Source organism: Crinia signifera, chromosome 1 (genome assembly GCF_055691185.1).
Source record: "Crinia signifera chromosome 1, ASM5569118v1, whole genome shotgun sequence".
Classification (NCBI taxonomy): domain Eukaryota; kingdom Metazoa; phylum Chordata; class Amphibia; order Anura; family Myobatrachidae; genus Crinia; species Crinia signifera.
The window spans coordinates 80,818,210-80,830,837 of record NC_139217.1 but is presented as its reverse complement, the minus strand read 5'-3'; the positions used below and the strand labels follow the sequence as shown (position 1 = coordinate 80,830,837).

General features: G+C 41.7%; 1 protein-coding gene across 10 annotated transcripts in view; it reads left to right on the top strand.

Moving 5' to 3' along the window:
* Positions 1-12,628, top strand: part of FRYL (FRY like transcription coactivator) — a 250,991-nt gene that overhangs the window by 105,313 nt on the left and 133,050 nt on the right. For all 10 annotated transcript variants that reach the window (XM_083168231.1, XM_083168181.1, XM_083168125.1 and 7 more), the window contains one exon: positions 5,033-5,232. In XM_083168231.1, coding sequence (XP_083024357.1) covers positions 5,113-5,232 — 120 coding nt within the window. In that variant the 5' untranslated portion in view covers positions 5,033-5,112. The remainder of the gene's footprint in view (positions 1-5,032; positions 5,233-12,628) is intronic.

The following is a 12,628-nucleotide window of genomic DNA, read 5'->3' as shown; positions in this document are numbered from 1 at the left end:
ATGACACCAAGGCTTGGGTGAATGAATAGGGAGGGGAGATCAGCTCTGTTGACACCATTGGGAGAGCAATGTGGTATTAGTTGGAAGAGTTGGTCACACAAGTTAGGAGAGGGCAGGTCAGAGGAGGAGTGGAAGATTTGGGGGTTATCAGTGTAGAGGTGGTACTGGAGGCCTGTTACAGGCTTCGATGTTGGCATTGTTTATAGTACAGACATCCCTGTTATGCTGACCAAATTGTACATTCATGTGGTCGGTCCTGTGCTACAAATCACCCCGAAGTGGAAACATAATTGCTATGCCTTTTATCTGGTTTGAGGCCTACCTGCTTTTATACCCTTGTGAAGCACAGCAACTATACTGACTTTGGCATCAAATGACACAAGTTTGATTTATTACACACACAGTTTGCATACATACTGAGTAAGACCGCTAACTGGGATGTCACCACATTACAACAGTGTAATCTGCAGCGGCACCTACCACTTTCTATCACAGTTCTTTGAAGGACGAGAATTCCTTATAGAGAAATGTTAGTGCAGAACACATATAGGAATAAAAGCACACATCTGCTTTTCTCTGCAGCCCAAAGTGATGTACTGTATGCCTTCCCAGGAGGCTTCTGGGCTTTTTATATGTCACCAGTCCACTTAATACATCCTCTGCAATGTGCCGTGTGAGTGGTAGTCACATATAATTCTATGTATGTAAGTTGGAAGGGTAAAGGGATTTGCACAACTGCTCTGCTTTCCCTTCTCAATATTAGCTATTCTCCTATACACAAGAATTGTGAGGACTGACCCAATCCTGGCAGTCTGGGAAGGATTCGTGGATGGTGTGAATCATGGGGAAAGTCTCCAACTTTCACCACAAAAGTACTTTAAGATGAGCAGTAAACTATTCATAACATCCAAATGTTCTTTTAGAACATCCTAGTAGTCCTGCGGCTTTCACTTCATACATAACACGTTTCAGTATAATCACTCTAATTCCTATTGGCAAGTTTAATTATATCGGCTTTAACTTTAGTTATTTCTTTTTAAATAGCATTGCAACAGTTTATCTTAAAAGCCAGGTATTGGGTCCAGCTACATTAATTAGTGCGATCACAGCTACCGTAAATTCTAGATACAGTGACCAGTGCTATCACTGGAAGTGCACCAGCTACAGTAACTAGTGTGATCATTGGAAAGGCACCAGCTACAGTAACTAGTGTGATCACTGGAAGTGCACCAGCTACAGTAACTAGTGTGATCACTGGAAAGGCACCAGCTACAGTAACTAGTGTGATCACTGGAAAGGCACCAGCTACAGTAACTAGTGTGAACACTGGAAATGCACCAGCTACAGTAACTTTTGTCTACAGTGATTAATGCCATCACTGGAAGTGCACCAGCTACAGTAATTTCAGTCTACAGTAACTAATGCCATCACTGGAAGTGCTCCAGCTACAGTAACTTCCAGCTACAGTAACTAATGCCATCACTGGAAGTGCACCAGCTACATTAACTAGTGCGATCACTGGAAGTGCACCAGAAACCGTAACTTCCAGCTACAGTAACTAGTGTGATCACTGGAAGTGCACCAGCTACAGTAACTAGTGTGATCACTGGAAATGCACCAGCTACAGTAACTAGTGTGATCACGGGAAATGCACCAGCTACAGTAACTAGTGTGATCACTGGAAATGCACCAGCTACAGTAACTAGTGTGATCACTGGAAATGCACCAGCTACAGTAACTAGTGTGATCACGGGAAATGCACCAGCTACAGTAACTAGTGTGATCACTGGAAATGCACCAGCTACATTAACTTTTATCTACAGTAACTAATGCCATCACTGGAAATGCACCAGCTACAGTAACTAGTGCGATCACTGGAAGTGCACCAGAAACCGTAACTTCCAGCTACAGTACTTATGTGAATGCTGAAATGCTTAATTCCACAGCTCCCAGGATACTGATAGGCTGATTTCTCATGACAACAGGTCCAGCCTAAAAATAGCTGTGTCCAGTGTGTGAAGGTGACTGGTCCTCTTAAAATAAATATGTGAATTTTGGTGTTTATTTTACACACACCAGTATTTGCTTTTCTGTGGCTCCCATAGGTTTGCCCTGGTGTTTTTCCTTCGTGAGTAGAACACAATGAAAGCCCACATCTTTGAGAGGAAGGAATGCTGGTATCTCTTTATCTGGCCAGTCCACATGTCCTAATTCCAAGAACACTCATGCAGCTGTTGTGACACTCACTGTGGGGTTGATTACACAGAAGACGGTTTCATGGAAAATAAGTTGTAGTTTTCTTTTACAACAATTTTTGATTTTCTGAAATTCACTTCATATTGGGTATGTTCTCTGAATGATGCATTCTATAGAAACTTGTAATTATTAATGTCATTTGAGTGCTTCTTGTGGAGTTGGGTCACTGGAGTGCGAAAAGGGCAAATAGGAATTTAGAATCTCCTGCTTGCTTACGCAGTTGGCCACAATAGTAAAATATGTTACAAATGATGATGTACAGTATGCTCTATTTAAAGTTAGGAGTATAGGAAATGTACCTATTTCTTCAGCTGGCAAAATGCTCAGATGACTAGAATTGAACATCTATTTGTACATATAATACCTGCCTCTTCCTGGGTTTTCTGGAACACCGCTTGGGCACGGGTTTAAGTTCCTACAGTGGGCCAAATGTAATAGGGTGAGAGTTTCAGAAAGTGAGAGATTTTGGGAGAGTTTTCCCATGTTTTTTAAAGCAGCAATCAATTACATGGCAAAATCAACCTGGTTTTGCAGAGTAAATGATTGCAGCTTTAAAAAACATGGGAAAACTCTCCCAAAATCTCTCACTTTCTGAAACTCTCACCCTATTACATTTGGCCCAGTACATCCCTTTCACTCTGCAGCTTAATCCCATCAGCCCTTCAATACAGTGTAAACCTCAAAAGTGGACGTCACAAGCTGATGAGTTATGAGACAGTGGGGCAGATGTATTAATCTGCCTATAACGTTTGGCGAATAACGATTCCCGCCTCTCCAGCATAACGTGGAGAAGCGGGCAAACGTTATAGGCAGATGTATTAACCCCATCCCAGCTGTTATCCCCAGCGTGAACCGCTCTCCTTATCGTCTCCCTCGCCGCCCCACACATGCGCACTCGCCGTCCCCCCCCCTCCCCATGCCGGCTTTCTGGGCATGCGCGAGATCTCACTAAAACCGCGAGATCTCCAGCGCAGCCCAAGCCAAACGCAGGGCTAGCATTGTCCCCACAGTGGGGGATAGGACAACGCTAGCCCTGAGCTGGCGAAGCGGCCAGGGCGAATTAACGCCTTGAAGGCTATTAATACATCGCCCCGGCCGTTAATCCCTGGGGACGGATTGCAGGGGACAGCCCCGCCGAGCGTAACTCGGCAGGCTGTCACTAGCGCGCATTAGGTGCGCTAGTAATACATTGGAGGAATCGTAATCCCCCCCAGTTAACCAGCGTTAAGTGCATTTTTGCACTTAACGCTGGTTCATACATCTGCCCCAGTGCTACCTATTCGCCCGTTGACTTCAATTAAGCATAACCCGTGCCGAAAAACCTGGGTCTTGCCCTGTCAGAAAGTAGTCTGGATTGGACCCAGGAATAACCTTGGTAGCAACCAGGGTCAAGGACCCGGTTTGACTCTTTCAAACAGAGAAAGGACCCAACTTGCCCTGGCAAATTTACAGGTCAAATTCTCTTTCCGAAAGGATTAGAACTCTACAAATGTGATTATATATTTATAACCCACTACTACGGTTTCCTTCAGCATTTTTAAGCCGTCCTTTACTTTAAAAGCGGAAATGTTTGTTGTACTGGACCATTAATGCAGTATTAGTGATAACAAAATGTTGTCATTTATCAGGAATAAAGATTAATAAAGATTAATTGATCGCATAAAATTGCGACATTTTCCAGCATGGGAAATGGCTGATAACATAGAATGTGTGTGGTACAAAATGTTGACACCAGAATGCTGACATGTCCATAATGCTGCCACTGTACGTGTCGTCAGATAGCATGTTGACATAACATTTTTCTAGTGTTATAGTACGAACTGCAGATTAACCCTATCCCTAAATAGGGTGGTATTTAAATATTTTCGACCCTCAGGGGTGGCAAGCTGCAATGAACGCTCAAATAGGACTGTTCATGGTGCACACATTAGTTTGGTTAGGATTAGCTGAAACTATAGCCAACCATAATGAGCGCTATCAGCAGAATAAAAAGATCAATTAAATATTGCACCGCAAACTCCCGGCCCAATATCTATAATGTTGATGTTCAAAAATGGCATAATAATACAGCACACCCAGATAAAAAATTCTTAAGCTACCAAGATCTCAAGTTCTATCCAGGTCTGGAAACATCTACATATATATCTGTGAACAATATCAAATGCTACTTTTATCTAGGATAGCTTTTATTTTAGATTTAGTGGCTCTTTTGAGTGCTAACATCTCTGCGAGATGTTCGAAATATCTGCTAAAAATGTCAGGCACTCACATTTGTTATATAAATTCAAATAAATTTATGTATATTTCCTATAAAAGGTAAACATTACAGGTCATTATGATGAATAATGATGATGAATGTTTGGCAATTTTCATACATATATTGACAAATTCACTTGGCACTTTTAAAAGAGATCAATATGACTGACCGTTAACAGGAAACTCATTTTATTTGCCAAGGGTCTTGAATTTTTGTATTTTGACAATATTTTCTGCTGCTTCAATTTATCAGTGTGTGTGCAATTTTTTCCCCATACATAATAATTTTTTTTTTTTTTTATTTTAGAACTACACATTCCAATATATTATAATATTTCTTGCCAACATTTGTTATGTGCAGTTTAAACATGTGAAGTTGGCAGCCATTTTCTTGGCTGCACAAATATTATTGAATATATATATATATATATATATCCCTTTGTTAATATAACCGTAATGCAAGTATATAGAATTGCTGGATGTGTCTTCTGATGTTCCTGTCTGTGTTTTTTCTCCTCAGCTTCTGTTCCAGCCAGCACTATAAACAAGAAACGGGTCACTCCAATCAACCACTGTCCTTTGGAAAAGAGAAGTGTCACAATGTCAAACATTACGATTGACCCAGATGTCAAGCCTGGAGAATATGTCATTAAAAGCCTCTTTGCAGAATTCGCTATTCAAGCGGAGAAAAAAATAGAAGTTGTAATGGCTGAACCCTTGGTAAGTATCCATGTTTGTATCCTAGTTTCACCAGTTAGTCTTTGTACAATTGAGATCCAGAAGACTAGCTTGGAGGTAATCCTTGTCTATAAACAGCAAGCTGAATGTGTATGGGCCAACACACTTCCATGATAACAAGACTTGCAAGGAATACCAATAAATTAAATAGCTGCTTTATTTGCTGGCTTTTATTCATTTTTCATTTTGAGTGTTTTAAATAATTCCATGCAGCGAACAGTGGGGGTAGCTGTAGGATTACTCATTGTGGAAGATAAATGGTATTGGCACTTACACCATTACTTACACATTACTCCCCATGTCTTACTGTGCCGGAGTGCCGTAAATGAAGGGCACTCCATTCTGTATCGGTGCTACTGTCTTAAAGAGCTTCCGCACTGACTGCCAATAGCAGCCGCCTGCCTTCCCTTGCGATCCTAAGATTACGTGAGAGAATGCCAAACCGTGCCCATTCTGGAGCTAGTGCCAGATATTTTACCAAATGTTCCTGAGAATAACTACATTTAGAACCCCACCTGCTCCCCCCATCCCCTGGAACTCCCCAAACTTCCTGACCCTGCAACTAGTCCTTAAAATAACAGAGAATGGCTGTCTGGGGGTATTATTGGACATGAGGGACAAGTTAATCCCACCATTTGCAATGGACTGCAGTCATTTTAATAGGTCAATATGCAGTCATTTCCTCTGCCATATAAAGTGCAAGGATAGACAATTAGTGTATTGAATCTCTTTTTAGGGGTGGCAGGTACAACTTTAATAAGGTGCATGAGGCCGGGGACTGTTATCATAATAACATCTGCACAACCAATACAATATAGTTTTAATGTCATCTGCAAAAACTGTCAGTTTTATTTCTTTGGAATCTGTGTGTATATAACCCCTGAATTGGGTATTGTTTTGCAATAAATGCCAGATTAATCAAAAGACGGTATACATTGTGTATGGACCAGAAGAATTTTGGATAACAGATTATTCTGTATTTTGGAATATTTTTATATTTGAATGAGGTATCTTGAAATTTATGTTGTATACACACATCAAACACATAAAATACACACACATATATTTTATTTGTGCATTAAACATGAAACCCGTGCATTGTGCATTAATCATGAAACAAAGTTTGTGATCTATCTCAGATACTGAATGTGAATGCCAAGCAATGGTGTCCTTGCATCACGCACATATTTAGTGCCAGTTACATGTGATTTCCCCAGTAGTGCCAGCTACATATGTACCCAGTAGGTTTTTAGCAAAAAATAAAAGTACATTTTGGAGACTACAGTTTTCGGAATAATTTGTATAATGGATATTTGGATAAGGGATACTCAACCTGTAGCATGCTCTAATAAAATTACACACACAGCGTGTATTATGGGATGTTAATAAATGAGCTGCTCAGCCATAAGGTGCCCTGGACACTAGATGTTGGCAGGTCCTTATTAGTGGAATTAATAGCTCAGGCACTGGTCGGTATTAGCGTTATTGGACCCTAGTGTCTGCATGTGTGCGGTATAGAGTTTAGGGGGCAGATTTATTAAGCTTGGAGAAGAGATAAACTGGAGATAAAGCGGAGAAAAGGTAAAAGGAGATAAAGCACCAGCCAATCAACATCAAACTGTCTTTTTCAAACACAGCTGATTGGCTGTGCTTTATCTCCTTTTACCTTTTCTCCGCTTTATCGCCAGTTTATCTCTTCTCCAAGCCCCTAGGTCTTTAGGCTCCAATGGGTCAGGGACTGATATGAATTAATCTATTTTCTGGGAAGTGCAGCATAATATGGTAATACTTTTGTTTTGTCTCCGATATTACTTTCTAGTTGTTCTCTTCTCTTCGTCGATTTTATTAATTTTACATCATTATAAAAAAATAGCAGTTTCTATTTGGAAGTGTAGCTGCAGGGCTACTGCATCAGTTCCGTGACCTTTCCACAGAGAAGAAGTTTAGATTATTTGCTTGGAGCACCTGCCTGGCTTTATTGCATGGTGACTCCACTTGTATAAAGAATACATGTCAGTAATCTGGTTATAAAAGGTATTTTTATTTGACGTCCAGGTGGCTTGTTAAGAAATCCTTTCATAAATGCAAGGCAGGTGTCTGGTCTTATGCACGAAAGCCTCCATTGTTTGCGCTGTACAATAAAACCACAAAAAAGATTAGCGATGTGGATAAGAACTGGGTTGGTTTTACTGCAGGGCTGATGATTGTGCGGCGCTCTGCAAGCTTTTATGGAGCTGTATTTGCTGTTGCAGGTAACGTGCATGTAAGTAGGTGGAGAATATATACAAATGCCTGCACTCTCCTTCCCTGGGTTGTGTTGTCCTTGCTAGCATGCTTGCCCCATCCAGAGTCTGCTGCTCTTTCCACTCTCATCTAGGGCAAGATGTACTAAGCCTTGAAAAGTGATAAAAGGGAGAGTGATAAACCACCAGACAATCAGCTACTACCTGTCATTTTTCAAACAGCCTGTGACATAGCAGGTAGGAGCTGATTGGCTGGTGGTTTATCTGGCACCTAATCCTTGTAATGGTTCCAGCTAAATGGCAGTCTTCCTGCTCTTGGCAGGCATAGCCCACATGGTCAGCCAATAACTTGAGCGAACATGAAAAACCTGGGTACTTGTTATGTCTAATATATGAAACCATTCCGGTGATGCAGAGATCAAGTTGATCTATATTACTTAGCATTCTCTCCCACCTCCTGTGTTTCTTTCTCCTTTCTTCATCAGATGCTTAAGGCCCCCATACACTACAACAATATATCTGATGCGGAAATTAAATACAATTTTGCTTGAACTCCCCCTGGACCTTCCCGTGAGTGATTCCAGAGGATTGGTACTTTGGTGTCATTTTTTTGCATAAAATATTTCTCATGAGATCTATCTTCTACTATACAATTGTACCAAACGATATATCTGATGGGTTTCGTGTGTGTGACATATTTGTGTGTAGATTTGTATTTCTGTACCTTCATTGTCCCAAACAATATAAAAATGATATACAATTTCTGTGTAAAAAAGAAATAAATAAAAAGGGAGTATAGTCATTCCCAACATGAGTAGTTTACAATTCTTTAAAACCTGTAACTGCCCTTGGATGTAGCAACCATGCTACAGTATTGTAGTTAAGCTTGGTACACATTGGAGCAACTGTTAGTTATTCTGACTTTACTGATGATTTCCCTTAAGTTCAGAACCGACCTAATTGGGCATATGCACACGGCAATCTTGCTAATGTCCAAACGATATTTGTCATTGTTTGAACGCAAGTGATCTATCTGAAATCCTGTACACACTAGAAATACCTTCCTGCCACTCCGTTCTAGTTAATGGCATGAAGGTGACTTCGAATTGGTCCGATTATATATCGTTTGTCGTACACACTGTGGGATAAACACCAAATTGCTAGCAATGTCACTAGGTTGGATTTGCAGCACCGCTGTAGCAGGCATATTGAGCCCGGCCATGTAGACGATATATGCCGATCTGATTCGCCTAACTAGATTGCATATCGCTCAGTGTGTACCCACCTTGACTTGGTTAAGTTATAGAAGTAAAATGTAGCTATAAGACCATTTACCACTACAGCAAGAGATGGTTTCCCACAGTTCCACATAATACTTTACTTTTTGTACTTCATCCATATCATTCTTTATTATTAATCTGTGTTATTGAAGCTGTTCTCTATCTAGAAGTCTTGTTAAAAAATAAATACATAGCCTGTTCCTGTTATTGCTGCAATATAGGTATTATTGGATCTAAAGTCTAATGTTTACAGGCTGGCTAGGCAGTTACCCTGGCTTTATGTGATTGTTTATACTCTTCTCCTATCTCCTGAATAGATTTGCAGAACTTCTGCTTTTCCCCCCGTGGTTTTAGTATCATCCTAGGAAATATGTCAGCTCTTCCTTGTTCTCCGTTGTGCTCTCCAGTTCTGTGGTCTGTGGGACATGCTAAATATAATAACAAGTTTGAAATGAAGAAATTGTAATGCTATTAATTTATTTTAAAGAAAGGTAAAATGTTTGCTGTATTCAGGTGATCAGTTGACTTGCACTGGGATGCATGTATTTCAATATAAGCACATTTACATATTTTTTTAATGTATCCCAAGATGTCAAAGCTATAATGAAATTTCATATAACTCCAGGGCTAAGGTTATATGTGTTAACACAGTTAGGCAGTTTGGATGGTTAATGGTTAGCTTTTCTGCCTCACAGCAAGTCCCAACATGGCCCTAACTGTGTGGAGTTGGTATGTTCTCCCCGTACTTGCATGGGTTTCCTTCAGGTACTTTGAATTCCTCTTGCAATCCAGATAATTGGTTCCTGATTACAAAAAAAAAAATAACCCTAAAGGCCCCCATACACTATGCGATTTTGGTCCGATTTCATCCGATTTCGGCACTTGGTGCCGATAATCGGATGAAATCGGCCCAAAATCGTATGTGTGTGATATCTGATCCGATCCGATGCGCGGTCCCGTGCGCATCGGACCGGATCAGGGAGGTCGGACGGTCTGTACATACGATCACGTCCGACCTCCCTGTATGCATATGCCTGCCACCTGACAGGCATATGCATGCAGACACCGGGCGGGCAGCGGGTCCCTGACCACCGGCTGACTGACCTGGCCGGGCGGTGGTGGGGGCGGGCGGCGGGTGCGGTGAGCGCTGCTGACCTGGCCGGGCAGTGTACTTACTTACATAGCAGCAGCGGGGACGGGCAGCGCAGTGGCGGCTATTATATTTTTAAAATACTTGTCAAATGACCGGCCGCTCTCTGATTGGCTGAGAGCGGCCGGTCATTTGACAAGTATTTTCAAAATATAATAGCCGCCACTGCGCTGCCCGTCCCCGCTGCTGCTATGTAAGTAAGTACACTGCCCGGCCAGGTCAGCAGCGCTCACCGCACCCGCCGTCCGCCCCCACCGCCGCTGGCCGCCCCCACCACCACCGCTGGCCGCCACCACCGCAGCCGCCGCTGCCCGCCCCCACTACTGCCGCTGCCCGCCCCCACTACTCCTCACCGCCCTGCAGCTCCCCTGGTTTTTTTTAACATGGGATAAATCGCATGCGATTTATCCCATGTAAAAAATGGCACATCAAGTGCCAGATTGTATGTGAGCCTCCCGGGGAGCTGCCGGGCGGCTCGCAGGTAAATTGGGTCCGACTTGTCCCTAGGACAAGTCGGCCTAATGTATGGGGGCCTTAATATTTTAGTGTGTGCATGTACAGTACATGGGGAGACTGATAGGCCAAGTGATTCGTATCGGTTTTAAATTAAAATTTTCCCGCCTATTTTCCCCCAATGTTTTTTGTTATTTGGATACAATTGCAGATGCATGTAATTTTCACGGACATTTGTTTACACCACAAGTATTGGGTTATATTTCCAATATATTGGGTGCAGTATTCAGGATCTGAGAACCTGAGCAGGTGTTAAAAAAATGGTAACGTTGGGACATTAGATTGTACTGAACAATTAAGTAAATTAGGCCTAGTTACAAAAACTGCCTTTGTAGGTAGCGGATTTTGTATATACTGTATATCCAAGGTCAGTACAAACATTCCATACTATAAAAAGGACTTTGGAAGGTTTCATTGTATGAGAGTGTCTCATTCCTTTTTTAAATATTAAATGTTTTATTGATTGCAAAAAATATAGAAGTATGAATATAAATAAATAAATATCCATACAACAGTGAAAGCTTATATGTTAAACACATACAGAAGCGAAACGATGAAAACAAGTGTCTATTTCTTTCACCGAGGCAGGTAGCAATAAGCATTTTGTTAACAGGATTTTAACATGGAATGCTTTTTTTATTGGGGTTAGATCTAATTAGCGTTTGTGAATTGTGCTACAGAACTGGTGACAAGGCTGGTACGCACATTTCCCCTCACACCTTGAAGGTATACAGCTAAATGTGTACTGCTGGGTGATCAGAATTCTCTGTTCTGTACAAAGCAGCACATGGGCAAGAATTAATAGCCCCTTAAAGGGCTGACTCACTTCATGCACTATTTGGCTACGCAATTATTTGCTTATTCCGGTAGGCATGACATTGCAAGTTTTGCTAAACATCTCTCCAGGAAAAACTTGTATTGTTTACGGGCTTGATGTGGAGTTCCAGAGTGGCACATCACAGCCATCATGCAGACGTGGACCTTTTAGGTATTTTTTAAATGGCTATGTACTGTAATTGAAAGCCACTAATAATGTAATACTTTCCTTAGGGCTTATATCCACTGGTGTTTTATGCACAACACATGACGCTTTATAAAAAAAGGGGAGGATTCTATGAGCCTTGAGATCCCATTAGAATGTTGCATGTAATATAATGCTAGTTTACCGATCCAAAAAGGAACACAGATTGTGAAATATGGGAGCTGCACGGACATGAGCGGTCATTTACAGAATTCCGTCGCCCTCCTTTTGAGCTAGTGCGAAAACACTACATATATGAAAACTGCAGAGGGCACAAGGCACGAACCGATGCCATGACCCCACCACCACCCTACTCCCTGTCTTAAGTGTGTTGCTCATTTAAATGAACGAGTGCCTAAAAATAAATTGTTTTGAAAAATGAAAATATTTCTCATACAACAGCTGTTAATCAATGAGCTTATACATGCAGAGTGCTGAGACTGCTTGGTAATCAAGGTCAGTGTACATGGATTTACTCTCAATAGTAGAAAATATTGTAGATTTGCTTATACAATTTATAATAGGCGAGACTGAGACAAAAAGATCCACTGTGATGGGATCAAAAGGGTAATTGTTGCCAGTATCATATCAGAATGGGAGCTCCAGTGTCAGCTGCTTTTGAAGTTGGTAGACTTCCAGTGGTCCATACACACTGGGCGACTATGCCCAGCGTGTATGGACAGCGATAATCACATTCATCGCTGGGGGGGGAAAGCCGCTCAGTGCATACACAGTAAGCGGCTTTCCCCCTGCCCGGCACCGCGAGCTGGGAGAAGACGGCTTTGCATAGCGCAGCTCTATGCAAAGCCTACCTCAAATCCGCTCATCTACTGGTATTACCAGCAGGTGAACAGCGTTCCCGGCTATGATGTGGGAGCGCACAGCAGCGCTCATCGCTCATCGTCAGGGCATACAAACTGGGCAGCTTTGATCTAAAAGCCACTCAAACATACAGTTTTGAGTGACTTTCAACTCAAAGTCACCCAGTGTGTATGGCCCTTCAATGTTCAAAAAAGTTAGCTGCAAAACAAATGATCAAAATCACATGCATTTGTACGATAGTATCAGAAAGATCAGTATCCGCAACGAAAAGCCACAATGTTATGTTCCCACGCTACTTAGATCCACTCTGACTACAGTGCATACACCTGAACAGTTGAACTTTCATTCT